A 26,835-nucleotide genomic window follows, 5' to 3' on the forward strand; every position below is an offset into this window, starting at 1 on the left:
CACCAGTCGATGATTCGTCTTTATGACCGGGATCAAGATCGGGTAACGAAAGCGTTAAAACACCGCTCTCACGATCCCCCTGTTTAACGATGGTCAAAAACCTGCTCAGGGTATGGGTGTAAAGTTTGACTTTTTCGTAAGGATTCAAATCGGTGCGGCGTAAAATATTTCTTATGGCGGCGTCCAAATCGTTCTCCACGGTCTGTTGAATGTTCTCGCGAGCATTTTCACTCTTGAGCTTATCCAGTTGATGGTGCGGGACTAAATACATCTTCTCGGCATACTCCATCCTAACGATTTGCTATCAAGCTCGTGAGAAACGGCACGGCGATGCTTAGGAGCGGTAACAGGAACCCTCCCTTCTGGTTGAAGACTCGTTTCTTGGCCGCTATGCCAATTTTTTTATTGGCTACAAATTTAATATCCGCTTTTCTTTTTTTTTTCTTGTTTTTGGTACTGCTGTCTGTTGACCGGAATGACGCCATAGAGAATGTTTAGAGCCACTTCGCAGAGCGCTAAAATGAATTCGTCGGACGCCGATTGTAAAATAAGACGTCGTTGTTTAGGACTGGCTTTATGTAGCAGTTTTAACACCGGCAGATGCTTACAAAGTCTGGCGGACATGGTTATCACGCTCTTCTTTTTTTCGGGATATAAACCACTTGACGGTCGGAAAGCAATCCTGTTCTGAGACGGTACTGCTCCGGAGTTTTTGCTTTATAGTCTATCATTAGATAGCCGAAAGGTCGGTCGACCGCGTCGTGATAACACTCCATAAAGAATTTTGTGTTTCCGGGGTACATTTGACGACCTAGCATCGCCACTTGATGGACGTCCCGAGGATTTTTAAACAGGATCATATAATTGGCGTTTAAACTGATGGTTCGGCTGGACTTTGCACTATGTAAATAGCACTGAGGTTACGGTGGTGGCAGTATTGCGTGAACACGCGCTGCAGCTCCCCGTTAGCGCTAGCTTGTTCCATGAGGTCATCCACCACGAGAAGATTAGCGGTGGTAACAGGCAGTAAATCATCATCATTCAGACTCTGGGGTATTCCTTGTATAAATTTAATGTCATACAATTGAAGTAAATCATCGTACAAAGTTTGCCAACAATCATACAACCAAACAATGTTTTCAATTTTCTTGGAAATGATATTCAAACCTTTTTCCAACAAAAGTTTTACAAAATAAGACTTGCCACTATTCGATGGCCCAGATACCACACAGCTGAAAGGGTGTTGAAGTCTGAAATCAAAATCGGAAACATCCTGAGACCCTCTGTGCATCATCTGATCAGTAGCCATAAGGAAGCGTGCTATAGTCGCTTAAAAGCCGACGTTTATTGTAGACGACCTTAAACCTTTTAACGACTGATTTGTTGTGTAATGTGAGAGTCTTTTTATCTCTAACAATGTTTTCCGTCTGAGCCAGGATGTATTTGGATCTATCATGCGACGTCACATAGCTGTCAACCAGACCAATCAGGGATTCGAGACAGATAGCTCGGGAATTTTTAGCATTCAGGGTAATACCTTTAGCTTTCATCGAAACTTTACCTTTGGCCGTCTCAAATCCATACGATTTGGGGCCGCTCGAGCAGAAGGTCGCTATATAATCATCTTGGTCTAATTCGCTGGTCAGCTCCCCTAAATGGTCACCGAGAGGAGGCTCCCAGTCACCGTCCCTAGACACAAATACGAGGCTGTCTGTGTCCGAGTACAGCAGACGGTCACCTAGTCTGTCCATCAATTCGTACAATTCCAGTCGGGCGTGCGCTGTAGTGAAAGCGCCTAGAAAAACATTCACGTCACGGGCTTTGCAAACATCGTCTTTGTCGGGTTTATGCTGGACGAGAGCGACGTCATCTGAGATGAATGAGAAATAGGCCAACGTGTCGGTATTGCCAAAAACAATTCTGGTGAAATCTTCGGGGTCGCTCACCAGAATCGTTTGAGGTAAGAACTTGCCCTTCGTCGTGCTGTACCACACATCAAACTTTTCTCGGTCTTTATCCGACATGTTCTCGTAGTTGTAGAACTTTTTGTCGGGGTATGGTCCGACATAGTTCTCATTTCCCACCCTGTTGAAAAGATGGGGAAAGTAGTCTAACGCCGTGGGCATTTTGGCGAGAGCGAATGGGAAAAATGAGTAGCTATCGATATATCGTTGGGCAAATGCATCATCGTACATCAGTAATAGTTTGCACCCTTGCATTATGACCTCGATCGCGATCCCGGCTTTGCAAAAATACTCGAGGATTAGAAAGGCGTCGAATCTGGAGGCGTAATGAGCGATGAAGCAGTAGCCTGTATATCGGGGTTGTCTGAAATGGTTGATTAGCTTAGCGATGCAATCGCTACCGTAGGCCGTAAATTTCTTCCCTTTGAATGTGATGGCGCAAACAAAATTAGCCACGTGCCGACCATTTTCGTAACGCGTTTCGAAATCGTAGAAGATGTATTTCTCACACGGCTCCTTAGGCTCTAGAGGTTGTATGAAGCATTGATGCTCCCCCTCCCCGGTCAGACGCTCGCGACAATGCACGCATTTGTCCGGGGCGCACGTGTGTTTGGTTTTCTTGTCACCCGGTTTAACGGTGTAACGTCTGTTACATAGTTTGCAGTATTTAATAATATCACAGTAGGGGTGTTCCTGACCGGGAGGTGTGTTTTTTTTATGCATGTCGAAACAATAAGCCGATTTACAGTACCGCAGGCAATCGGGGCAATGAATGATTCTTATAGGGAACCTGTAACATTCCGCATCAAAACAGATGTTGCAGGCGTGCTTACATCGATGGTCTCTGGGGTTGGTGTAAGATTTGTAGCAAAATGGACACACGTATGACGAACCGATGAATGCCTTTAAATTCAGTATCATGTAGTAATGCTCGTCGTGAAGATACAGGAAGACCGTTTTTGGGTGAGGTTCGTCAGAATTTTTGTACGTTTCCAAGACCATGGCGTTAGATCTGTGAAATACGACGATTTTAATGTCCAGCGCTCGTTCAAACGAGGCTATGTCGCCGAGACCGATTCGGTCTTGGATTGAGAAGCCGGCGCTGTTTTGGATGGCTGTAGCCAGTTTTTCTAACTCGCTCTCGGGGTGTTGGGGGTTAAGAAATCTGGCTAGACAGATGGAGAAGCACAAATTATTTGAAATATTGGTGGGGCAAAATAAACTCGTCTTTTTTCTTTTGATCACCTGATCAATAGCCAGGTCCGTGAGTTTCCGACGAGGCCTACCCCCGCCTTGTCTGTTCATGGCTAGGGAAGCTTCAAATTCGACCGCTGTGTCGGATAGTAACCGGTCGTTGCTCTGTAAAACTCTTTCAATTTGATCCATAAACCCATTCATGTCGTAATTATTACCGGGGGTTAAAATCCCACTGACGGGGGTTTGGAGGCTGGCGGCTGAAACAGTCATATTTATCACGGGATTGTGGTCGAATTCCCTAGCAAAATTCACAATTCCAATGAACATGTCGTGTAGGCGGGTATGATAGGAGGCCAAATCTGTAGAGTTAATCTCTCTCAGATTCGTAGTCCTTCTCAACGTCACGCTATTGAAACGAGGTCGTGGTAAAACATGATATCCGTTAACGTCCCCACCCTCGCGAATCAACCTGTCAATGTCTGTACGGCTTAATCGAGTCTGTGTAGTAGGGTCGACATTACCTGATGCGGGCGGTTGCGAAGTATCATTACGGGGAGGGTGCTCCGTGTTGTCAGGATCAGCGTCGGTACATGCTGCTGCTGGTGGGCTGTTTAAAACACAGCCATATTGTACAACGGGGTCGTTGTCTACGCTTAGCAGAGGATCAAACAAATTCATATTTGGATTTACGGCTAGTTCAAAAAGATCCAAAATAGTAGAGGATTCTAGATTAAACAAATACTGTTCTAAAGAATCGGGCAGTATACTTAGCATTTCAATCTCGTCCGGTGACAGTTCTGTGTCGTCTGATCCATCCATTTTTAGATTTCAGACCAAAACACTATTACAAAATCATAGATTATATGTAAAAGCTTGCATAAATGACTTGTTACAAAATCACTGAGTAAAAAAGCATAAATGACTTGTTACAAAATCACTGAGTAAAAAGCATAAATGACTTGTTACAAAAAGCATACATGACATATTACAATATCACAGATTATATGTAAACAAAGTATAAATGGAATATTACAATATCAGAGTATAAAAAATCATAGAGTGTAAAAAATCATAGCAAACGTGCAATATAAGAATTACTTGAAATATCAGATTATATGTAAACAAAGTATAAATGGAATATTACAAAACGTGCAATATAAGTATTACTGGGAATACATCTATATTGAATTTACTCTGTCATCTCATCTATGATGGTGAGAATAAGGTGATGAATAATGAGCACCAATTCCCGTTGGTATTGGCTCGTCATGCGATCATTTCTATCAAACTGCTGGTCAATCGTTGATCTCATAGCATTGACGCGACGGAATATTTCATTGGCCAGATCCTGAATAAAGCGATCCTGCACATCGAATCGGCTGCGTGTCTCGAGGTGATAGGCACGGAGCTCACCGCGCAGGGCGTCTAATCTGCTATGGGTTTCGATTTGTCTGTCACGAGACTCACTGTGCAATGCAATCAATTTGTTGTTTATGTCAACCTGTGCCTCGCGAAACTCTTGGCCTAATGCCTCTATCGAATTAATGAGCCTATGCATCAGAGACGTATCATCGAATGGTTCATCAGCCGACTGAGGCGTCGCCGGCACTTCTTCCACTTCTACTTCTTCCGACGACGGTGAGTGAAAAGGATATGGTGTTTGACCCGCGTTGGTGGTTGACACCTCGCCACGCTCGCTCGTCCAAGAACTTTGTTCCCAAGCATTGAGTTGAGGCGTATCCCAGGTAGTCACGTCATCCTGATGGCTACTACTGGATTCTGTTGCGTGTAAAAAAAAAAAAAAAAAAATCTTAATGGCATGACTCCATCGGAGTTAAAATGCAAATAATGTAGATAGTCTTACCATGAAACAGCCCGGTCTCAGGACTGGTCGGGGGGATGTTTGGTGACGTCAGACAAACAGTTTTCCTGTCTGGAGGGCTCTCTGGAGGGCTTTCAGGACTGATCGCCGCTGTAAAACGATAAGTCTTTCTTGGTGGTTCGCCGCTTGGTCCAGGACTGACCGGTGAGGTAGGACGATCCGTTTTTCTAGTCTTCTTTCTTGCTGGTTCGTCGCTGGGTCCAGGAAGTGGTTCGTCGTCGTTGGATCCAGGAACTATTTGATTGTCAACAGGCGTCGGGGCGGGGTTAGGGGAGGCGTTTACTTTGACGGTGGGATCTTCATCCCCATCTTGTGTGAGATCGATCACTGACGGGAATCCGGGTTGTGTGATAAATTGTATGAAATCTAAAAAATAAAAAGTGATTTCTCATAAGCATGAAAGAAATCTAAACATTAGAGCGATGGATAGATTGATCTTGTTTTACCATCGGCTGCGCTGTCTGGATCAATCACCCGATCGGCCACTGTGAATTAAAAAATTAAAATACTTTCAATTTAATCTATAAAAGACTAATTAAAAAAAATACGTTCATTTAAATTTTTATAAAAAAGAATGGCAAATACGTACTTACACATATTAATAGCATCAAAGGTGCTCTGTTCAATATTTGAACCTGTGATAAAAAATAAAAACCTGTTATGCTTGTTTAATGGAGTCCACACAGACACACGCACACAAAGACAGAAAAAAATCATGATGTTATATCGTTAAAATCCACCAGATGGCGTAGTTTCAATATAACAGGCTGTCATATCACCCAGACCCAGCAGAGGGGCCCGTTTCAATATAACAGGCTGTCATATCACCCAGACCCAGCAGAGGGGGTCGTTTCAATATAACAGGCTGTAGTTTTAACTCCGGGGCAACAGGTGGCTAGGGAGAGCTAGTTGGCTCGTGTATCCATAACATGATGTGTTTAAGAAAGTGACTGAAACAAGCTTTTATATTTTAAAATATTCTACCAAATTATATCAAAACAAATCGTTCTGACTTGTGAACCAGATGCGTTGGGGAAAAAGATTGATAGAGGATATCGATCAGATTTAAGAGCGGTTAGCATCTGACATACGGTGCTAAGCTAGAACCCATGAATTGCTCATCGGGCACGCTTACAGTCGCAATGTCGTGTTAATACATGACAAACGGATAACGCGGTGGCAAAACGCCGATTTAATGCGACCAGAATTGTTTTTCTGAAAACATATACATAGCAAACTGAATTGTAGCATTGTTAGCAGCTAAAAGCTATGCCAAATGTCAACAGGATGTCGTCATCTTTTCAAAATAAAAGCCGAGGGGAAGTCAAGTGTTTTCAAAATAAAAGTCTTTTTTTTTACAAAAACATTCGCGCTGATTGCGCAATAGATGCGCTGATATTAAGGCAAATAAAATATCGTGGCATAATCATAATTTGTGATAAAATAACAACGGCATTGATGCATGTTTTTAAAATGATAATGACTTATAATTGAAATATGGTTTAAAACAGCATGATCATAATTTGATCAATTAATAGTAGTTAAAAAATCTCTATAAGCAGATAAAATAAAACACCATTGCATACTTTATGAATATAGTAGATCAAAAATCACTAACAGCAGATAACATAACAACGCATGTTTTATTACACTAATGAATTATAATTGTAATAGGGTTTAAAACAGATAAAACAACATAGTATACTCATAATTGGTGATGAATGAATATAGTAGTTACAATAGCTCTATCAGCAGATAAAATACCAATAGCATAATGCATGTTTTAAATCAATGGTGAATTGTAATACGGTTTAAAACAGCGTCAGTTACACCATAGCATATATGAATCAACAGATGAAAACTATAATCAATGTTTAAACATTAATGGATTATACTTGAAACAGGATTTAAAACAGCTTAGCAAAAAAAATGAGAAAATACTCACTCATTGTCTCGGAGAGATGTGTAGAGATGGGAGGATATTCCAGAAAAGTTTTTTCAAGTCCTTTACATCCTAATTAATATACACTGCTTGGCAGGTTGGGCCTATGGATAAAGCAGAGTTGCCGCTAGATGGAGCCAAAGTTCCACGAATGGAACGGTCCAAATTCATGGAATCAGAGCGAGTTCATGACCCTGTCTCATTAATCAAATTTGGGTGCTGTATTCCGCACACACAACCGCCATTTGTTATGCCAGGAGTAGCATGCTTTTTGACAGTTTTGACATCTCCGGCATGAGATACGATGGCTTCATTAGCAGTATATTTTAAAGAGATTATGATTTGACATAGATTCGGACGGTGGTGCGCTAATTTTACTGACAACTGTTTTCACGAACAAAGAAGCCCTGATAAAGCCGCAGCCTGGTTCTTGGAGCAGGTCAGAAAGGTGGTGAGAAAAACGCTTCAGCTATCTTAAAAAATGTTGGGTGAATTTTATCTGAAACCATTGGTTTCAGTAGATATACTCTTAAAAAGAACAAAATGTTTTTCAACTTTAGCAAGATATTTTTTTATAGCCATTTCATTTATAACCTTTTAAAAACAGAATGTTTTTTCAACTTTAGCATGATAATTATTTTATATACTTATAAAGAACTTAATGTTTTATGTAATATGATTTTTATCTAAAACTAAATTAAATGGTTTCAGTAGATTTTTTGTAAGATATTATTGTATATTATTTGTGTAACATTGTTTAATCTCAGTTTCACTGTACTGAGGGGATGTCAGACAGAGACAGATGCGCCCCGCTCTTGTGTGCTTTGGTTGAGACATTCAGGAGGGGGTCAGAGCTAGACGGTGAGGGGGCGCGCATGCAGGCACGCGCGCGCATAGTCACAGAGACGCACGCGCCCCTCTCTTGAGTGCGCTGGTTGAGACATTCAGGAAAACAGTGTTTTTTTGTTTTGTTTTTTACCTCTTTTAATGATGTATTAAATTTAAAAAACACTATTACAACTTTTAAACCATTATTACTAATTTTAAATCATTTTAGCCCTAACAAAACATTGACCATGTCTCATTCTGATCGCTGATTCAGAGAGAGTCCAACAGATGGAGCTGTGAGCCCGTTTCATAAGCTGTAGGTTCTCTCTAAAATAAGGTAAGACGATTTTATTTATTCATCTAAAACAATTAGATCAATAAGATATTTATATTATACTTTTAAAGGATGTGAAGTTTTTGTGTGACATACACTTCTCACTTTCACTGCGGAGGGTGGGAGGGAGTGTGAAGCCGGGGGTGCCTGTGACACACACCATATAACCACACATAACTGGGACAAAGTTCAGACAGCTGTCAAAAATCACACATAGAACATGACACCGGTTGCTTGAAACCCGTCAAAATCACACACCATATAACCACACGCACACACATGACACAAAGCTTGTTGTCTGTGACACACACGCATAACTATATACCGGCTGTTTGAATCCGTCAAAACTATCCGTCAAACTATCCATCAAAACTATGATTTAGGACCAGTCAGGTTTAAAAAGGATTAACGAGCTGTCATACAACATGATCGATGCGTGGGAGGGGTCAATAGGTTAATCCCATGACCTCATACCAGGAAGTTCAACCATCAATCATAAAGGTCACCGGAAGTTCAACCTGTCAAAAGGTCAAAGGTCAAAGTCATTAATCATTTTGACACATGCTGCAGGGTAAGTACTACTAACATCACATTTCTGTTTTCATTTATTTTATTTTATTAACTGCACATGGGTTCTCTACAAACTTGCCTTCAGCTGACTACCTTACAGTAATGCAAATAGTAACTTTTTCAGGGAGTAATTCAATATTGTAATGCAGTACTTTTAACTTTCCCCAACACTGTATATGGTCGTTATAGAATAAAATAATTTTGTTTATTGAAGGCACTTCTTACATTAAGCATAAGGAGGGAGAAAAAAAAAAGCTAAAAGTTTCATATCATTTTAGCTTTATTTGATTATGAAGACTGCTCAGTCATTGATAGGTTACTGTATATGACATCACTGTATCACTGTTGATAGTTCTGACTGTTGCTAGGTGATGATCTCACAATGGAAGAACACAATGACATCATCACTCCACCAGCTCTGATGGACAGACAGCAGATGAACAGATGTGGAGCATCAGATTCTGAGACAGACAAATAGAAAGACATTAAATACATTTACAATGTTTATCGTTGCATGTCTTAAAGCAGATTCTCTATATACATCATTTCTCACCTTCACTTTTGTCTTCCATTTGATTTTGAGATTAGATGCATTCTGATGAAAAACCTGTTGAATCATAATTCACAATCTTATAATCTGAATTAATTTAATTGTATTCACTGTACATCATGCAATTATGAATTTCACTGGATGTTTTACTCACCACATCCACAGAGCCGCTATTATGAGAAACTGAGGTAAAAACACCAGCAGAATGACTGTATACTGGCTGTCCACTTCTAAACACAAAGAAGTGAATCATGACTATCAGAGAAACAATCATTTCAGACTAAAGCACATGTATCATGAGAGATGTGTCACCTTCTACAGCACAGGAATACTCTTGAAGCTCTTCATTGCTGACTGAGTCCAGGTACAGCTTGTTGGCTTTAGTGAATCCATCTGTTACCTGCCGTCCGTTCTTGTACCAGATGTAAGTATGATTGTTGTTCAGAGTGCATTTAGTTGAACAGCTTAATATCACTTCTTGTCCCTCTGATATCATGTTTGGGCTGCTTATCACCTGCGTATCTGAAAAACAGAGTTGAAGTAAGATGAAATGTTAGGGCCTATCATTACAACAACAAAAACTCAAGTATATATATATATATATATTTTTTTTTACAATAGTTTTGGCTTGTGAAAAGCTTGCCACAATTAGTGGCATTAATGTTATTAAATCCATCATGATCAGTTACCTGTAACAGTAAGAATGACTCCAGGTGATCCAGAGAGTTTTCCTTCTGTCCTGTCGGTGATGATCCTGAATTTATATTCTCCAGAGTCGTTCATCTTGAGCTCTTTGATTCTCAGTGTGTTTCCCTCATACTCCACATGACCAGCGAACTGATGCTCCTCACGCAGATCCTTGAAGTCACCAGGCTGACCGTAATGCCAGAATGTTTTATTTACAGTATAACCAGAGGGATGTGAGTATGTGCTGGAAATATCTACTGTTGAGCCCATCAAAGCACAGACTCTTCTAGAGGAGTAAGACACATCCCAGCAGACACTCTTAGAAATACCTGAAAGAGACACAGATTAACATGTGAAACTCACACTTACTTTAAAACATGTTTAAATATACACATGGATGAATAAACAGTACCATCATTGTGTGTATTATTTGACACTCACACACAGAAGAGGAGCGATGTTTACGGTTACTATCAATAGAACAGGAATATCTGACAGCATCTGTGCTGAGTGACACAAGCATGTCGCGAGACTCTCTATATGTGAAATACTGTCCATCCTTCATCCAGTAATACCGATCTCCAGAGGTGCAGGAAGAATCACAGGTCAGTTTTACTCTCTGATCTCTCGAGTCTGTAGTTGCAGGATTCATTCTCAGCTGCAGCTCTGAATTAGAGTGTAAAATAAGAAAAACTTCATCACATGACAAATGAAAACAGATGAAGTGACCAGAATCTAGTCTCAGTTTCACCTGTGACTGTTAGATTGACGGCGGCTGAGCTGAGACGTTTAACTCCGTCCTTCATGATGAACATGAGCTGATATTCTCCAGAGTCTCTCTCTCTCAGGTCTGATATTGTGAGTGTTGAATAGTCGTTTATGAACTCCTGCTTCACCCGTCCTGAGTAGTCCGAGTCTAAAGTCAAATCTTCAGGTTCATCACTCTTTCTCCAGTTTGAACTCTGTTTCCGGCTGAACCAGAACACAATTGTGATGTTGATGTTGTAGTAAAAGCACCTCAGTGTCTCCTGAAACCCCCTCACTGCACAAATATTCTCTTTACTACAGGACACAGAGAGGCGGTCCAATGTTACGAAGCCTGAACAAGAAAACATTTCATTACTGAGATGAAGTTTACATACAGACAGAGGAGAGATCCTCAGTTTTTACAATCCAGACTCTGCTGCTCACACACACCCAACCATGATGATGATGATGATCAATTTAGTTCAAATTTAAATATTGTCAAAAAAGTATTTTTTTTAAATACACTGACATTGGAGAACAGTGAGGAAAGTTAAACTATACCAACATTCAGACCTACTGGACATTAAGTTAAAATCAAAACAATCACTTTTGGAACATGTGAAAGATAATTAGAGCCACATTAAAACATGAGAGAGGAAAATAAGACAATAATTCTCAAACCTGTATTGTGCAGCAGCAGCAGGATCAGAGGTAAGAGTCTGGAGTTCATGTTCTTCACTTTCTGTACATTCAGATGTTCAATGAAACACACAGAGCTGCTCGTCCTGAGAAAAAAAAAAAAAACACACTCACTGAGTTTGATTGAGTTTGACTTTACAGTCAGAATCATGAATACAGTAACACACTTCAGAAAGTCATGCTTAAAATTACGGTAACACTTTACAATACGGGTGCACTAATCTGCATTAATTCATGCTTAACTAATGCACAGATAATCATGTGTTAATGTATGACTCATGAAGAACTAAACCATTAATTAATGATTACTGCATCAGCAACTAATAAAGATTCTAAATGATTAATAGATTAAGTAATAAATGAATTGTTATTAATTAAATGTGTCATAATGTATTAATTCCTTAATAACTTATTTTATTAACTAAAAGTGTAAATGAATGTGTTAATTACCACAGTTGGTCAAAGCAATGTACTTCAACTTCCAGCTGTCTGCTTTAATTAATCATTAATTAATGATATGCAAATGTATCATTATGTCATGACTTTACTTGTTGAGGCACATGACTATTAACTAATTTGTTAAGTAATATGCAATTTATGGGTTTACATGGCACCAAAATGGCATATTACTTAATAGTCATGTGCCTCAACAAGTAAAGTCATAACATTATGATACATTTGCATATCATTAATTAATGATTAATTAAAGCAGACAGCTGGAAGTTGAAGTACATTGCCTTGACCAACTGTGGTAATTAACACATTCATTTACACTTTTAGTTAATAAAATAAGTTATTAAGGAATTAATACATTATGACACATTTAATTAATAGCAATTCATATATTACTTAATCTATTAATCATTTAGAATCTTTATTAGTTACTGATGCAATAATCATTATTTAATGGTTTAGTTCTTCATAAGTCATACATTAACACAAGATTATCTGTGCATAGTTAAGCATTAATTAATGCAGATTAGTGCACCCGTATTGTAAAGTGTTACCAAAATTACATTTAATGTACTATTTAAATGCAATTAAAGATTAGATTTACCTACATTAAATGTTGCTGTTGTTCTCTGATGTTAGTTGTAGTTTCTACTGTCTGTTTTAGAAGCTGTGCAGACTCTGATGATCTTATTTCCTTCCCTTTTCTTACTGACACACAAAAAAGGAGATGCTTACACTTCAGTAAATGTTTACTATCAAACTCAGCTCAGGAAGTCAGTATTAGCCCTTATAATACATTGCATTAATCGGTTTAAATTAATTAAACCTTGAGTTTTATTATTTTCTATTTTTAAGTAATATTAAATAAAAATCTAAATAGACAAAATAAAAAATATTTATAAATATTACAGAACCGCATAAATTATAGGCAAATATTATTTAATTATTTCTCCTGAAATAACTTTGTGAATCTTAAGTTTAAGGAAACACACATTTATAAAAATTTCAAATGCATAGTCAGATGCCATTTTCTTTCTTTTTTATAGGCACAGGATTATGGGAAATCATACAGAGAAACATTTATGCTGCATTCAGTAACCAACAGCTTGAATCTTAGTGATGAATAAAAAAAAAAAAAAAAAAAAAAAAAAAAAAGATGTATTTCTTATGTTGTATCAATTAATCATTATAGATCTTAAGTGTCATTTAATCAAATGTAATCAGGCATATTTTAACAAATCATGTTGTTGTGTTTCTCATTACTATCATTTTGATGGGTTTACCATTATTATAATTTGAAATGTATGTTTAATACTTTTCTTTTATTAATCTTTATGCCTCAAATATAGCTGATTGACTAAGGTTGAGTTTTGTACTTGCTGTTTAGATGAGGGCAAAAGTCTGTAAGTTTCCAATAGACAGAACACAAATGCTCGAATGTCTCAGAATAAAGTGTTAAATGAATGTTATCTTAGTCTGCTGCTAAGAAATTAAATTTGACTTAATCATGTGACTGGATCTCCTCCCTGCATCACAAGACAGAATGTTACGGTATGATGTCTTTCTCTGACAGTAAATATAAAAAAGCTAAAGTTCGATAAGAATGTCTTACATCTCGGCAGCAGAAAAACTCAAAGGTAAACAGAGATACAAATTTAAAGGATTTTGTCATCATTTACTCACCTTCATGTTGTTCCAAACCTGTATGAGTTTCTAAACACAAAAGAAGATATTTTGAAGAATGTTGGATATCAGACAGTTGATAGACCCCAGACACAAGATGAGAATGACAGACAAGTTCTGAAGAACTTAAACATATAGCACATAAAAGCAGTTCACTCGATGTTGGTGTCTCCAAACTCTAAGAACATGGTAGCCTATTCATGATACTTATACAGTAAATGTTTCGATGCACTAAAGCCCTGCAGAGTTTTATGGAAACATTAAAAATGGCTCACAAACCTATGACTTTATAGGCCAAATTAACTCGACCAGAAGGTGGCAATGTCTTCACAGTTAAGCAAAGTTGATCATGGAGGCACTGAAGTCTATGAGCTGCATTGTTCTTAATCCTCATCACCAGCTTTTGACTACTTGTTCAATTATTTCCCACAATAACAGGCATCATTACTGTGGTTACAGTTCTTCTATTGAAGTATAAAATGAAAGTGCACACTAATACAAGAATAAAGTAATCATAAGATAAAGATAAAGAGAACACAAACGCTATGCCCCATCATTAGGATGTATCAATAAAAATGTATAGATTTTTTTTATTGAAAACTTCTTACATTTAGAAAAAGGAGGAAAGAAATGGATGATTAAAACCTGTACTATTGTTTTGTTTGATTATGAAGATGTGCAGTCATTGATAAGTCACTGTATATGACATCACTGTATCACTGATGATAGTTCTGACTGTTGCTAGGTGATGATCTCACAATGGAAGAACACAATGACATCATCACTCCACCAGATCTGATGGACAGACAGCAGATGAACAGATGTGGAGCATCAGATTCTGAGACAGACAAATAGAAAGATATTAAATACATTTACTGTGTTTATCATTGCATGTCTTATGGCAGATTCTCTATATACATCATTTCTCACCTTTTATTTTCAGTTTGGCTTTGAGATTTGATGCATTCTGATGAAAAACCTATTGAATCATAATTCACATTTTTATAATCTGAATTCTTCTAATTGTATTCACTGTTCATCATGCAATTGTGAATTTCACTGGATGTTTTACTCACCACATCCACAGAGCCGCTATTATGAGAAACTGAGGTAAAAACACCAGCAGAATGACTGTATAATGGCTGTCCACTGGATCTTCACAACACAAAGAAGTGAATCATGACTATCAGAGAAACAATCATTTCAGACTAAAGCACATGTATCATGAGAGATGTGTCACCTTCTACAGCACAGGAATACTCTTGAAGCTCTTCATTGCTGACTGAGTCCAGGTACAGCTTGTTGGCTTTAGTGAATCCATCCGTTACCTGCCGTCCGTTCTTGTACCAGATGTAAGTATGATTGTTGTTCAGAGTGCATTTAGTTGAACAGCTTAATATCACTTCTTGTCCCTCTGATATCATGTTTGGGCTGCTTATCACCTGCGTATCTGAAAAACAGAGTTGAAGTATTTCAAGTTGGGCTTAACACTGATTTTGACTGACATGGAAAACAAAAACTTTATAATGGTAGTATTCTTGATGGCAATACATTTTCTGTGAATCTTCTCATTAAAATGTTATCAAATCCTTCATGATCAGTTACCTGTAACAGTAAGAATGACTCCAGGTGATCCAGAGAGTTTTCCTTCTATTCTGTCAGTGATGATCCTGAATTTATATTCTCCAGAGTCGTTCATCTTGAGCTCTTTGATTCTCAGTGTGTTTCCCTCATACTCCACACGACCAGCGAACTGATGCTCCTCACGCAGATCCTTGAAGTCACCAGACTGACCGCAATGCCAGAATGTTTTACTTACAGTATAACCAGAGGGATGTGAGTATGTGCTGGAAATATCTACTGTTGAGCCCATCAAAGCACAGACTCTTCTAGAGGAGTAAGACACATCCCAGCAGACACTCTTAGAAATACCTGAAAGAGTCACAGATTAACATGTGAAACTCACACTTACTTTAAAACATGTTTAAATATACACATGGATGAACAAATAGTACCATCATTGTGTGTATTATTTGACACTCACACACAGAAGAGGAGGGATGTTTAAGGTTACTATCAGTATAACAGGAATATCTGCCAGCATCTGTGCTGAGTGACACATTCATGTCACGAGACTCTGTATATGTGAAATACTGTCCATCCTTCATCCAGTAATACCGAACTCCAGAGGTGCAGGAAGAATCACAGGTCAGTTTTATACTCTGATCTCTCGGGTCTGCAGTTGCAGGATTAGTTCTCACTTGCAGCTCTGAATTAAAGTAAAAAATAAGAAAAACTTCATCACATGACAAATGAAAACAGATGAAGTGACCCGAATCGAGACTCAGTTTCACCTGTGACTGTTAGATTGACGGCGGCTGAGCTGAGACGTTTAACTCCGTCCTTCATGATGAACATGAGCTGATATTCTCCAGAGTCTCTCTCTCTCAGGTCTGATATTGTGAGTGTTGAATAGTCGTTTATGAACTCCTGCTTCACCCGTCCTGAGTAGTCCGAGTCTAAAGTCAAATCTTCAGGTTCATCACTCTTTCTCCAGTTTGTACTCTGTTTCCGGCTGAACCAGAACACAGTTTTGATGTTGATGTTGTAGTAAAAGCACCTCAGTGTCTCCTGAAACCCCTTCACTGCACAAATATTCTCTGGACTACAAGACACAGAGATGCGGTCCAATGTTACGAAGCCTGAACAAGAAAACATTTCATTACTGAGATGAAGTTTACATACAGACAGAGGAGAGATCCAGTCCAGACTCTGCTGCTCACACACACCCAACCATGATGATCAATTTAGTTCAAATTTATCCCTCTATGGTACGCAATATGATATCAATGAGGAAAAAATTATTTGTGGTGTTTTTCCTGCTTAAAATTGGACACTATAACAATGATATAGATATATATATGTATATATTATTTGAAAACATAGATTTCTTTAACCAGACACTTGAACAAACATATTGATCCAGTTTCTAATGTATTACAAATTTCATATTAATAAAAAAGTAACATTTCATATCCAGCTGTTGCTCTCAGGCAACATTGTGGAACACAAGTATTACCAAACCATATCATCAAGCTATCATATCAAGTTATTATATACATCATCTCCATCTTCGCTCTCACCCTCACTCTCTCCCTGCAGGATTTGCAATGTCACTATAACCTTATCTTCCTCATCACAGTATGACACCTCACCCTCGCTAACTGCAGATGTGTTAAATACCTTTTTTAGGTGCTATAGAAAATGTGCAGGTCATATTATGTTCAGATATATAGTATGTGAATTACTATTCTTATAAGTGCATTTCAAAATCATGAAAAAATACAAATATGTGAGGAATAATGTACATCCAGCCGGTTGTTATATCCTCCTGAGACCCAGAAAAAAAAAAAGTTTTTTGAATTTAGTTTTTTTTTTTCATGTCATCACATTGTTTAGAGCATAAGAAACAAATGGTAAAAAAAAAAAAAAAACATTTTTGAAAAATAACATTTTATTCATACGTTATTATATGTCCTCTGTAGTGGACACTTTTAAGTAGGCTATAGGGAAAAACAATGGGATTTTTTTTTTTTTTTTAAATCACCAATACATTTTTATTAAAAATGTATATAAAATTTGTATACAGATTATTCTCAACTATGTTATGAAAGATATAACGGAATGAATTGATACACCATTTTACTTTATGCAATATGTGGGTAAAATGGCCATAAATTAATATTCCCATTCAATGCAAAGTATACACTGTATCTAATTTGCACATTAGTGTGTTCTTGGAGCAACATTTAATGAAAAAAGAAGTGTGATAATTGGATTAATAATTGGCAACATTTTAATAATAATATCTAATATTTCATAGGAATATTGATGTATAATTTATTTCCATATTCACTTGTTGTGTCTCACAAAATGCCTGATAAACATAATTTAAGTCCTGATGTCCTCTACAGTGGACACGTATGAAATCAACGTCCTGTTCTGTAACAGAAAGTTTTTTTTTTTTTTAAACCCCATAACATTTTCCTGAGATGTTGGTTTATGAAATACAATTTTTTTTACAAGTATTACAATTTAAATTATAATTACAATATATTATCATATTTCCTACATTTGATCACTAAATTAATGTCAGACATTTTTAAAGACCAAGGATAAGTTGTTTTCATGATGAAACCTCCAAACAATTGGTATCTCTGAAAAGTCCTGAATGTGCTCTTTACGGGACACCCAGATCGTGACATGTGACATGTATGGTGTCAGAGAAATTCACTAAAATATAATGTCCACTACAGTGGACAAAAGTCTATTCCTGGGTCCCAGGAGGATAACAGAATAAACCCCCGACAGGGTGATGAGTCTTTCATCAGCCTGAAGGGGGTATTTATATAAATATAAAAACATTTAAATTAAAACATGAGAGAGGAAAATAAGACACAATAATTCTCAAACCTGTATTGTGCAGCAGCAGCAGGATCAGAGGTAAGAGTCTGGAGTTCATGTTCTTCACTTTCTGTACATTCAGATGTTCAATGAAACACACAGAGCTGCTCGTCCTGAGAAAAATCAAACATTCACTGAGTTTGACTGAGACACACTTGAAGGATCTTTACAGTCAGAATCAGGAAAACAGTAACACACTTAAGATTAGATTTACCTACATTAAATGTTGCTGTTGTTCTCTGATGTTAGTAGACTCTGCTGTTCTCATTTCCTTCCATGTTCTTACTGACACAAATAAAAAAAAGAAAGGAGATGCTTACGCTTCTGAAAATGATTAGTCAATCTCAATTCAGGAAGTCAGTATTTTACATGATGACATGTTTCTCTTTTTTAGAAACATTAAATAAAAATCTAAATAGACAAAAATATATATTTACAAATATTTCAGAACAGTATAAATTAAAGGCAAATATTATTTGATAATTATTCCTGAATTAACTGTGAGTCAATGTTTATCAGGTTTAATGAACCACACACATTTATTAATTTCAATTATCAGATCCCCCTTTTTTGAAATAGGCTCAGGATTATGGGAAATTATACAAAGATACATTTATATATACATTCAATAACCAACAGCATGAATTAACATTAAGAAAGACAGAAAGTCACATGATGATTTTTGTCTCTGGACTACAGTAAATATAAAAAGCTAAACATTGATAAGAATGTCTTATATTTTAGCAGCACAAGATATCAAAGGTCAGCAGAGAATAAAATCAGACACGTTTAAATATATATATATGTATATATATATATATATATATATATATATATATATATATATATATATATATATATATATATATATATATATATATATATTAGATTTTGTAATATATATATATAAATATATATATATGTATATATATATATATTAGATTTTGCCTTCTCCAAACTGTAATACTCTCAGGACATGGTACTCAGGGCTGGATTAACATAAGGGCTAGGTGGGGCTGAAGCCAGAGGGCCTGAACTTTCATTACAAAGAGGCTTCCATAGTTTATACTTAGTAGTATTATTATTATTATCTTAGTTGTTGTTGTTACAGTTAAACTCTGGATTCTGCCCAAGAACTATGGAAACTTTTCATCTAGGCAACAGAGGAGAATTTAAGAGCTTTAAAGTCTGGATCCTTATGACATAGCTTCCATTGCAGTATATTAAAAATATTTACTGTACAGTACTACTAAGAGCCTGTAGTCAAAATCTAAATCATAAAATAAACTTTGTTGCAAGCAGAGAATCAGAACCAAATACTTATTGTGCACAAGTTTTATTAACTAAATCGCAAACATAACTAATCTAAACACACATACGTACAATCACATACTTGGGTAAAATGGTAAGTGACAGAATGAAACCAGAAGCAGGAAATGGAACTATGAACTATGAAAAGAACCATCAGCTTATTATTTTCAGAGCACCTCATTAAATGTATACTTGCGTAGCCTTTGCAGTGAAAACATTTCTTGAAGTTCCTGAAGAAGGATTTTGATGGTTCCATGAGTCTCAATCGATTTCTTCTGCGTTGAATGAAAAAATACTGATGAACTTGCATGGTTTGTTTGACTCTGTTCACATGGCTGGAGTGCAGATTGTGGCCAGCCGGCCCTGGGAAGAGTTGATGGTTGGAGTTGCGATTGACTTCTTCTGCAGTGAATGAAGAAATTGTGCCAAACTCCTGATGTTATCCTTGATTCTGTTGTGCTTGAGGGAGTCCTCTCTATCCTGAATGAGCAAATGGCTGGTTGTGAGTCCACGCAGGACAGCAACCCGTACGTACCGAGAAGGCCAAGAGAGGGAAGGGCTTGTGTAAAGGCAATTTAAAGCCTGAGAAAGGTCTCACCTCTCAGGGTTGGCTCGACCAATCAGAAAGGTGGAATTTCCAAGCAGGAAATTCCTCTGTTGGGAAGATTTATGACTCTGTCTCAAGTGTGGTTAGACATGGGCCTTGCCGTTTGTGTCCATTTATACTCAGATAGATATAACAAACATACACTGCATTCTATGAGAAGGCGTTGTACACTAAAGTGAGTTATTAAATGAGGATTAATTAGATAGGAGACACGATAAGTGGTGTTACATTAACTAGTAGTTCTCTCATAAAGCATGCATAAGACAAATATAAATGCAAGAGACAGTATACAAGACATAAAATGATCACACACAATGTCCTGGGATGCATGCTCATTTAGAGATCAATTCTATAAATGAATACAGGAAAGTCTGTTTTAAGGTCTGTTTCTGTCTTATATGGCCTCAGTCTTGACCACATGACCACATTTTTAAAAGCAATCTAAAACCATCTTATCTGATGGTAGTTATGGTTCTTGCCCTAGTTGGGGGGATGGGACCATGAGTTTGAAAGATTATTTGTTAAATATAACAAATAATTGTGTCTGATTTGTCTCAGACGTTACACTGGGTAAACGTGTGGGCCAGGCCCCAGTCTAGCCCTGATAATGAAAAAAGTAGTTTACTTAAAAATGGAGATTTACTGTTTCAGCAATGTATCAACTGACTGATTTATTTATTATTATTATTATTTTTCATACAGTAAAATTCAGTGCGTGCTTTCATTGAATGGACAGGGGGGAAACATTTTCTAGAGTATTTTGATTTGCGTGTCAATGAACCTCGTGGAGGTTTAAAAATACTCAAGGGTGACTAATTGAATTTTATTTTGCGGTGAACTATTCCTTTAAGCTGGATTTATTACACCAGGATCATTAGAATCATACCTGGAGTGTGTGACAGTAAGATCAGAGATAAGAATCTGGAGATGAAATCCATTCTTTCACTGCTTTTGTGAAAATAACTCTTCCCGTTTTACACTCTTATTGTTGAGCAACAGCTCTTGAAAACATCCCACAACACTCCTCCCTTGGTGTCGACTCATGGTAATTTTTGTAATTAGGTTAAGGTTGTTTAATCACATTTTATATTTAGAGATATGACAAACCAGTACATTTGACTAGCACATATCTTACTAGTAGAAAAGGTAAGACTCAAGAGAATCCAGGGAAACATATTGAGGACCAGAATTAGTGTTTTCTTTGCATATTTTTTTTGCTGCTTGTAGACTGGTTGCATAATGTAAATGTTAGAAAAAACCACAGACTACACACCCATTACAGTTTTGCAACTGGAATATGTTTAGCAATTTAATTTCCTTCCCTTTTTCTTTTTATAGAAATAAAAATCACATCCCATAAACAACTTGCAGACTTGCATCATAATGAATATGCACTACTATTCAAAAGTTTAGCTCCAGAAAGATTTTATATATTTTTGAGAAGATTACATGTACCAAGGCTGCATTCATTTGAAGAAAAATACAGTCAAAACCGTAATGGTTTCTTTGCGAGATTTTTTTTTTTTTTTTTTTTTTGAACAAATGTTGAGGAACAGCATTTATTTGAAATAAAAATCTTTTAAGATCTGAGATAATTTATTTATTTCATCTAAAGACAAATACATGCAATTTAAGCAGGCAATGTTCAAAAGTATTTGAAAAAAACTTACATTATAAAGATTCAAATTCAGGAGAAATACATCTATGTACAGCTACAGAGTCACTCATTACAAAATCCTCCATATTTTTGGATAATATACAGAACATCATAGTAAGTAAGTACGTAAACTTTATTTCTATAGCACCTTTCACAGACAAGAAGGGTCACAAAATGCTTCACAAAATTATAATAACATACAACCATATTGCTAGTTAAATGTCATGTAATATGTGATCTCCTGTTGGTCTTAAAGGAGAACTCCGGTCAATTTTAACATTGAGCTCATTTTTTTGTACATTTGGAGTGCTGTCAGTACAGAGAACAATGACAAAAATCTGTGTTGCCTACACCGTGTATTCCTTTTTTTAAAATTTGCACCCTGTTGACTTCAATGGGGCAAGTTTTAAACCTGCTTTTAGCCTCTTAACATCCTTGATGTGTCATTACAAGTGCACAGGTCATGTGAGTGATTCCTTCGAGGTGAACGCGGGTGAATGTGACTGCAGTAGATGTGAAAGAAATATATAAAAAATGATGTTTATTCAGCCAGCGCACATACCTGTGTTTACATCCTGTTTTCGGTCGAAGTCCACAGTAGTCGATTGTCGAGTTCACGCGCATACACTGTTAGAAAAATCTGTAGAAATTACAGTATTACTGGCAGCTACTTGCCAGTAACTTACTGTAGATTTAAATTGATGTTATTTACTGGCAACAATTTGTTCAAAATTAAATGAACATTAAACATTAACAAGTCTTTATCTTTACAGAATAAAACTAAAATAACAGCCTCATGCAAAGCATTCTGGGAACCAAAATCTGAAGGAAAAAAACTGAAAAAGGTTGATGAAGATTTCTGGTTCCCAGAATGCTTTGCATTAGATTGTTATATAGTTATTATAGTTATGTTATTATGTTATTATGTTATTATAGTATGTTAGTATGTTATTATAGTTTTATTCTGTAAAGACAAAGACTTGTTAATGTTTAATGTTCATTTAACTTTGAACAAACTGTTGCCAGTAAATAGCATAAATTTAAATCTACAGTAAGTTACTGGCAAGTAGCTGCATAACTACAGCAAATTTTTTACAGTGTAGGTTTAGTTACCTATGATCACGCGCGTGAACTCGACAATCGACTACTGTGGACTTCGACCGAAAACAGGATGTAAATACAGGTATGTGTGCTGGCTGAATAAACATCATTTTTATTCATATCTTTCACATCTACTGCAGTCAGATTAACCCGCGTTCACCTCGAAGGAATTACTCACATGACCTGTGCACTTGTAATGACACATCAAGGATGTTAAGAGGCTAAAAGCAGGTTTAAAACTTGCCCCATTGAAGTCAACAGGGTGCAAATTTTAAAAAGAGGATAACACGGTGTAGGAAACACCGATTTTTGTCGTTGTTCTCTGTACTGACAGCACTCCAAATGTACAAAAAAATTAGCTCAATGTTAAAATTGACCGGAGTTCTCCTTTAAACAAAAGTCTTGCAACTTGCAGCCATAGACATTTGACAAGAGCAAAAGCTTGTTCACAATATGGCAGTAGTTGAGTTTAATGGTGGGTCTAAACTGAGGGTCTTCTGAACTTCACAGATTCATAATGAACATCAACTGAGGTTGAATGTACAGCAGTAGGTGCCAAAGATGTGTTCTTCATGTGAGGTTGATTGAAATTAATAGTTGAATAATAAGCGTCCTGATCCTTCATGTGAACTTGCTGTGTGCAGACCTTAGACAAGGGTTCAGCATTATCATACAGTGGAGCAGAACCCGACTGAGAGTTAAGGGAGAAAAGAGAGCAGAATACAAAATATCAGTGACAGAACACAAAATATATTTAAGCATAGTGTGTCAAATAACCTGTTTGGTCAGATGCTCTCACCTGTACAGCATCCTTTGTGTCCTCATGCTGTTGAGATGAATTATTCCTTCTCCTCCTGTTTAAACTGCATCATGTCAAAAGAAAACTATTTTTTAATGGATCTTAAGATTGAATGAGTTCAATGTACTATGAAGACAAACTATATACATTTGAAAACTCAAAACTTCCTCCCAATCCAAACAGACCTACTGAAACCAAGCTGCAAAAACAGCTTGTTTCAAAACCATGACACATTAACCATCACCACATTTACACAACAGCGATGATTTTCCAAAGCTCAGCAAATTGGCCCACAAAAAATAAGGAGGAAGCAAGTTATTTTTAAAAACGAGAGAGCATAACGATAAGTAGAATAGAAGAGGGAAAAGTCTGTCAAAACTTGTGCTGCTCTTGCGGTGAAGCACCTACAGCTCTGCAGATCGTTCTGAAGGATCTCAAGCGTTGGAAAGAGTGTTATTGTACAAATATTACAAATAGACCTCAGGGAAAAATAGACTGCATAATAGAAAAAAAAATGTTTACCTATACCACAGGACTCCTATGAGTGCAAGGATCAGAAACACGGACAGTATGATTACGGCGTTCCGTAAAGCTGTGTTCGTTTCTAGCATAAGACAGAAGTTACAGATACACAAAACATTTTAAATACACTAATAACATCGAAACAATAATTACATATCAAGTACATCATCTCAATGCAGCAATCATTTCAGACTGAAGCACATGTATCATGAGAGATGTGTCACCTTCTACAGCACAGGAATACTCTTGAAGCTCTTCATTGCTGACTGAGTCCAGGTACAGCTTGTTGGCTTTAGTGAATCCATCCGTTACCTGCCGTCCGTTCTTGTACCAGATGTAAGTATGTTTGTTGTTCAGAGTGCATTTAGTTGAGCAGCTTAATATCACTTCTTGTCCCTCTGATATCATGTTTGGGCTGCTTATCACCTGCGTATCTGAAGAAAGCACACACACATACACACACAAAAAGGCATATTAGAAATTATACAGGAAACATTTTGAACTCAGTTTTGAATAAGCAGTTACCTGTAACAGTAAGAATGACTCCAGGTGATCCAGAGTATGTTCCTCTTGTCCTGTCGGTGATGATCCTGAATTTATATTCTCCAGAGTCGTTCATCTTGAGCTCTTTGATTCTCAGTGTGTTTCCCTCATACTCCACACGACCAGCGAACTGATGCTCCTCACGCAGATCCTTGAAGTCACCAGACTGAACGTAATGCCAGAATGTTTTATTTACAGTATAACCAGAGGGATGTGAGTATGTGCTGGAAATATCTACTGTTGAGCCCATCAAAGCACAGACTCTTCTAGAGGAGTAAGACACATCCCAGCAGACACTCTTAGAAATACCTGAAAGAGACACAGAATCCTGCTGTGAAACTCACACTTAAGGCTTTATTAAGGCTTGATCACAACAAAATGAATGTTTGTCACAAATTCAAGAAAAACATCATGCAAACAGATGAGGGTTCAAGTGCAAAGTCTGCAAGTGTGGGTATTGGGACAGACCCCATGTCTCAAATGTACACTTTGATTTGAACAGACAAATTGCATGAGAAAATCGCAAAGAATTTTCATAATGAACAATCATCTTGATATGAAAAAAACTTTAAACGTGTCCACAGACTCATGTATGAACACTGATATTATATGAGTGTTTATTAATAAGCATATTAAGTGTCACACTCACACACAGGAGAGGAGGAATTCTTAAGATCTGCAGTAAGAGAACAGGAGTAACTGCCATCAGCTTCGTTGGGTGGAACAGTAATGCTTCTGGAATTATATATATTTGTATATTGTCCATTTTTTTTCCAGAAGTAATTCTGCGGTCTGGATGTCAAATCACAGGAAGAATCACAGGTCAGTTTTACACTCTGATCGCTCGGGTCTGTAGATGCAGGATTCATCCTCACTTGCAGGTCTGAATTAAAATAAAAAATTACAAAATAATTGATTCCATTACAAATGAAAACTCAAATGAGACTCAGTTTCACCTGTGACCGTTAGATTGAAGGTGGCTGAGCTGAGACGTTTAACTCCATCCTTCATGATGAACATGAGCTGATATTCTCCAGAGTCTCTCTCTCTCAGGTCTGATATTGTGAGTGTTGAATAGTCGTTTATGAACTCCTGCTTCACCCGTCCTGAGTAGTCCGAGTCTAAAGTCAAATCTTCAGGTTCATCACTCTTTCTCCAGTTTGTACTCTGTTTCCGGCTGAACCAGAACACAGTTTTGATGTTGGTGTTGGAATGAGAACATCTCAGCTGCACAGGGCTTTCGCTCAGAGCACAAACATCTTCACGGGTCACCGAGAGGCAGTCTAATGTTAGAGAACCTGATGAAAAAGGTAACACTTAGACCAAAAAGTTTGATGAAGGAAAGATCCTCATATGACAAACCACATGACAGCAGTGAGGCCACTCTCCTTCATGTCTAAAATGTCTAATGCCTAAATTTTGATAAGACATTGATACACTACAATCCATTAATACAATAATCTTACCCAAGATGTGTATAAGTAGGATCAGTGATATGAGTCTGAAGTCCATGCTTAAACTTTGAAAATAATTCACTTGTTTGTCCAGAATGAAAAAAATAAAAATAAAAATGTGGAGAGAGAGGCACACAATAATTTCAAATCATTTATCTCAATAGCTCCTACATGAATTGTATTTGTTTAACATGGTTAAGACAATTTTCTTAAAACAATTTAAATGACTGATTCACATACTTACATGTTGCAGATTTCTCCAGCTATGAAGAAGTTTTGTGCCGTTGCAAAAGTGCTGTCAACGTCTGAAGTTGACCAGGCAAACAGCTGATAATATTTCCTTCCTTTTTCTGAAGCAGAAAAAAACCTCTTTACCCACTTGTTGTTGGGCAGTTAACTCTCCAGTACATCAGCATCTTCATGTTTTATAGCTACAAGTTACGTTTCCCAAATGACAACTTGACAAAACAAGTTTCAAATTTATAAAAAAAAAAAAAAAAGTTTGTTGATTTCATATGGATTTGAAAACCTTTACACCATTCTCAATACAAGTTAATTCACGTCATGTGATGAAACTATTAATTCATAAACACACAGTTTTGGAGGAGTCGCACCACATGACATTTTACAACCTAAAATAATCTTCCTTTGTCATAAACAGATCAAAGTTTCTGATATTTAGACATAGGTAGATCTTTTATTAAAATCTGTTGACTTTAGCAAGCCTTGTTGCATTATGCGATATATGCCAATGGTGATAGTTCAAAAATGGGAAAAAGCACTTTACATTTTTTCCCCAAAGTTTGCATCCTGTAACTCAATAATTATTAAAGATATTGCA

General features: G+C 37.0%; 3 protein-coding genes and 1 long non-coding RNA gene across 6 annotated transcripts; all 4 read right to left on the reverse strand.

Moving 5' to 3' along the window:
- Positions 1-5,221: 5,221 nt before the first annotated feature.
- Positions 5,222-5,728, reverse strand: LOC311294910. The gene is made up of 3 exons (XR_014628132.1): positions 5,633-5,728; positions 5,490-5,528; positions 5,222-5,409 (listed from the first exon to the last, which is right to left on the reverse strand). It is a non-coding gene; the product is annotated as an uncharacterized lncRNA (long non-coding RNA).
- A 3,107-nt stretch (positions 5,729-8,835) lies between these two features.
- LOC311295508 (uncharacterized protein) lies at positions 8,836-14,056 on the reverse strand. Its single transcript, XM_084416939.1, has 11 exons — positions 13,816-14,056; positions 13,537-13,566; positions 12,462-12,557; positions 11,383-11,486; positions 10,706-11,053; positions 10,396-10,620; positions 9,957-10,283; positions 9,580-9,789; positions 9,422-9,497; positions 9,271-9,324; positions 8,836-9,178 (listed from the first exon to the last, which is right to left on the reverse strand). Coding segments are annotated over exons 3-10 (1,344 nt in total). The 5' UTR covers positions 12,464-12,557; positions 13,537-13,566; positions 13,816-14,056; the 3' UTR covers positions 8,836-9,178; positions 9,271-9,272.
- A 39-nt stretch (positions 14,057-14,095) lies between these two features.
- LOC311296220 (sialoadhesin-like) lies at positions 14,096-18,281 on the reverse strand. 2 transcript variants are annotated; one of them, XM_084417898.1, is made up of 9 exons: positions 18,219-18,281; positions 18,010-18,113; positions 15,891-16,238; positions 15,581-15,805; positions 15,142-15,468; positions 14,777-14,986; positions 14,613-14,691; positions 14,467-14,515; positions 14,096-14,374 (listed from the first exon to the last, which is right to left on the reverse strand). In XM_084417898.1, exons 1-8 carry the CDS (start codon positions 18,266-18,268, stop codon positions 14,476-14,478), a joined length of 1,383 nt encoding a protein of 460 aa, XP_084274024.1. In that variant the 5' UTR covers positions 18,269-18,281; the 3' UTR covers positions 14,096-14,374; positions 14,467-14,475. The 2 variants fall into 2 exon arrangements, with proteins under 2 accessions (XP_084274024.1, XP_084274025.1); XM_084417899.1 differs by having other exon boundaries at positions 18,215-18,262.
- A 4,697-nt stretch (positions 18,282-22,978) lies between these two features.
- On the reverse strand, positions 22,979-26,305 carry LOC311295510 (sialoadhesin-like). Of its 2 annotated transcripts, none has more exons than XM_084416941.1 (9): positions 26,239-26,305; positions 26,007-26,075; positions 25,497-25,838; positions 25,190-25,423; positions 24,523-24,849; positions 24,222-24,431; positions 23,998-24,079; positions 23,476-23,539; positions 22,979-23,367 (listed from the first exon to the last, which is right to left on the reverse strand). In XM_084416941.1, exons 2-9 carry the CDS (start codon positions 26,050-26,052, stop codon positions 23,158-23,160), a joined length of 1,515 nt encoding a protein of 504 aa, XP_084273067.1. In that variant the 5' UTR covers positions 26,053-26,075; positions 26,239-26,305; the 3' UTR covers positions 22,979-23,157. The 2 variants fall into 2 exon arrangements, with proteins under 2 accessions (XP_084273067.1, XP_084273066.1); XM_084416940.1 differs by having other exon boundaries at positions 26,235-26,287.
- Positions 26,306-26,835: the final 530 nt, after the last annotated feature.

The sequence above is a fragment of the Rutilus rutilus genome, assembly GCF_951802725.1.
Source record: "Rutilus rutilus genome assembly, chromosome: 8".
Lineage (NCBI taxonomy): Eukaryota > Metazoa > Chordata > Actinopteri > Cypriniformes > Leuciscidae > Rutilus > Rutilus rutilus.

Excerpts from the sequence above, each read along its gene's own strand:
- LOC311295508 (XM_084416939.1), bottom strand. Across the intron at positions 11,054-11,382 it reads GCTGCTGCTGCACAATACAG|GCTTCGTAACATTGGACCGC; the intron begins GTTTGAGAATTA and ends TTTCTTGTTCAG. Across the intron at positions 10,621-10,705 it reads CGTCAATCTAACAGTCACAG|AGCTGCAGCTGAGAATGAAT; the intron begins GTGAAACTGAGA and ends ACTCTAATTCAG.
- LOC311296220 (XM_084417898.1), bottom strand. The coding sequence starts at position 18,268 with ATGAGAACAGCAGAGTCTACTAACATCAGAGAACAACAGCAACATTTA. Across the intron at positions 16,239-18,009 it reads GCTGCTGCTGCACAATACAG|GCTTCGTAACATTGGACCGC; the intron begins GTTTGAGAATTA and ends TTTCTTGTTCAG. Across the intron at positions 15,806-15,890 it reads CGTCAATCTAACAGTCACAG|AGCTGCAAGTGAGAACTAAT; the intron begins GTGAAACTGAGT and ends ACTTTAATTCAG.
- LOC311295510 (XM_084416940.1), bottom strand. Across the intron at positions 25,839-26,006 it reads CCTACTTATACACATCTTGG|GTTCTCTAACATTAGACTGC; the intron begins GTAAGATTATTG and ends CTTTTTCATCAG. Across the intron at positions 24,080-24,221 it reads GTATTCCTGTGCTGTAGAAG|AAACGAACACAGCTTTACGG; the intron begins GTGACACATCTC and ends GTCTTATGCTAG.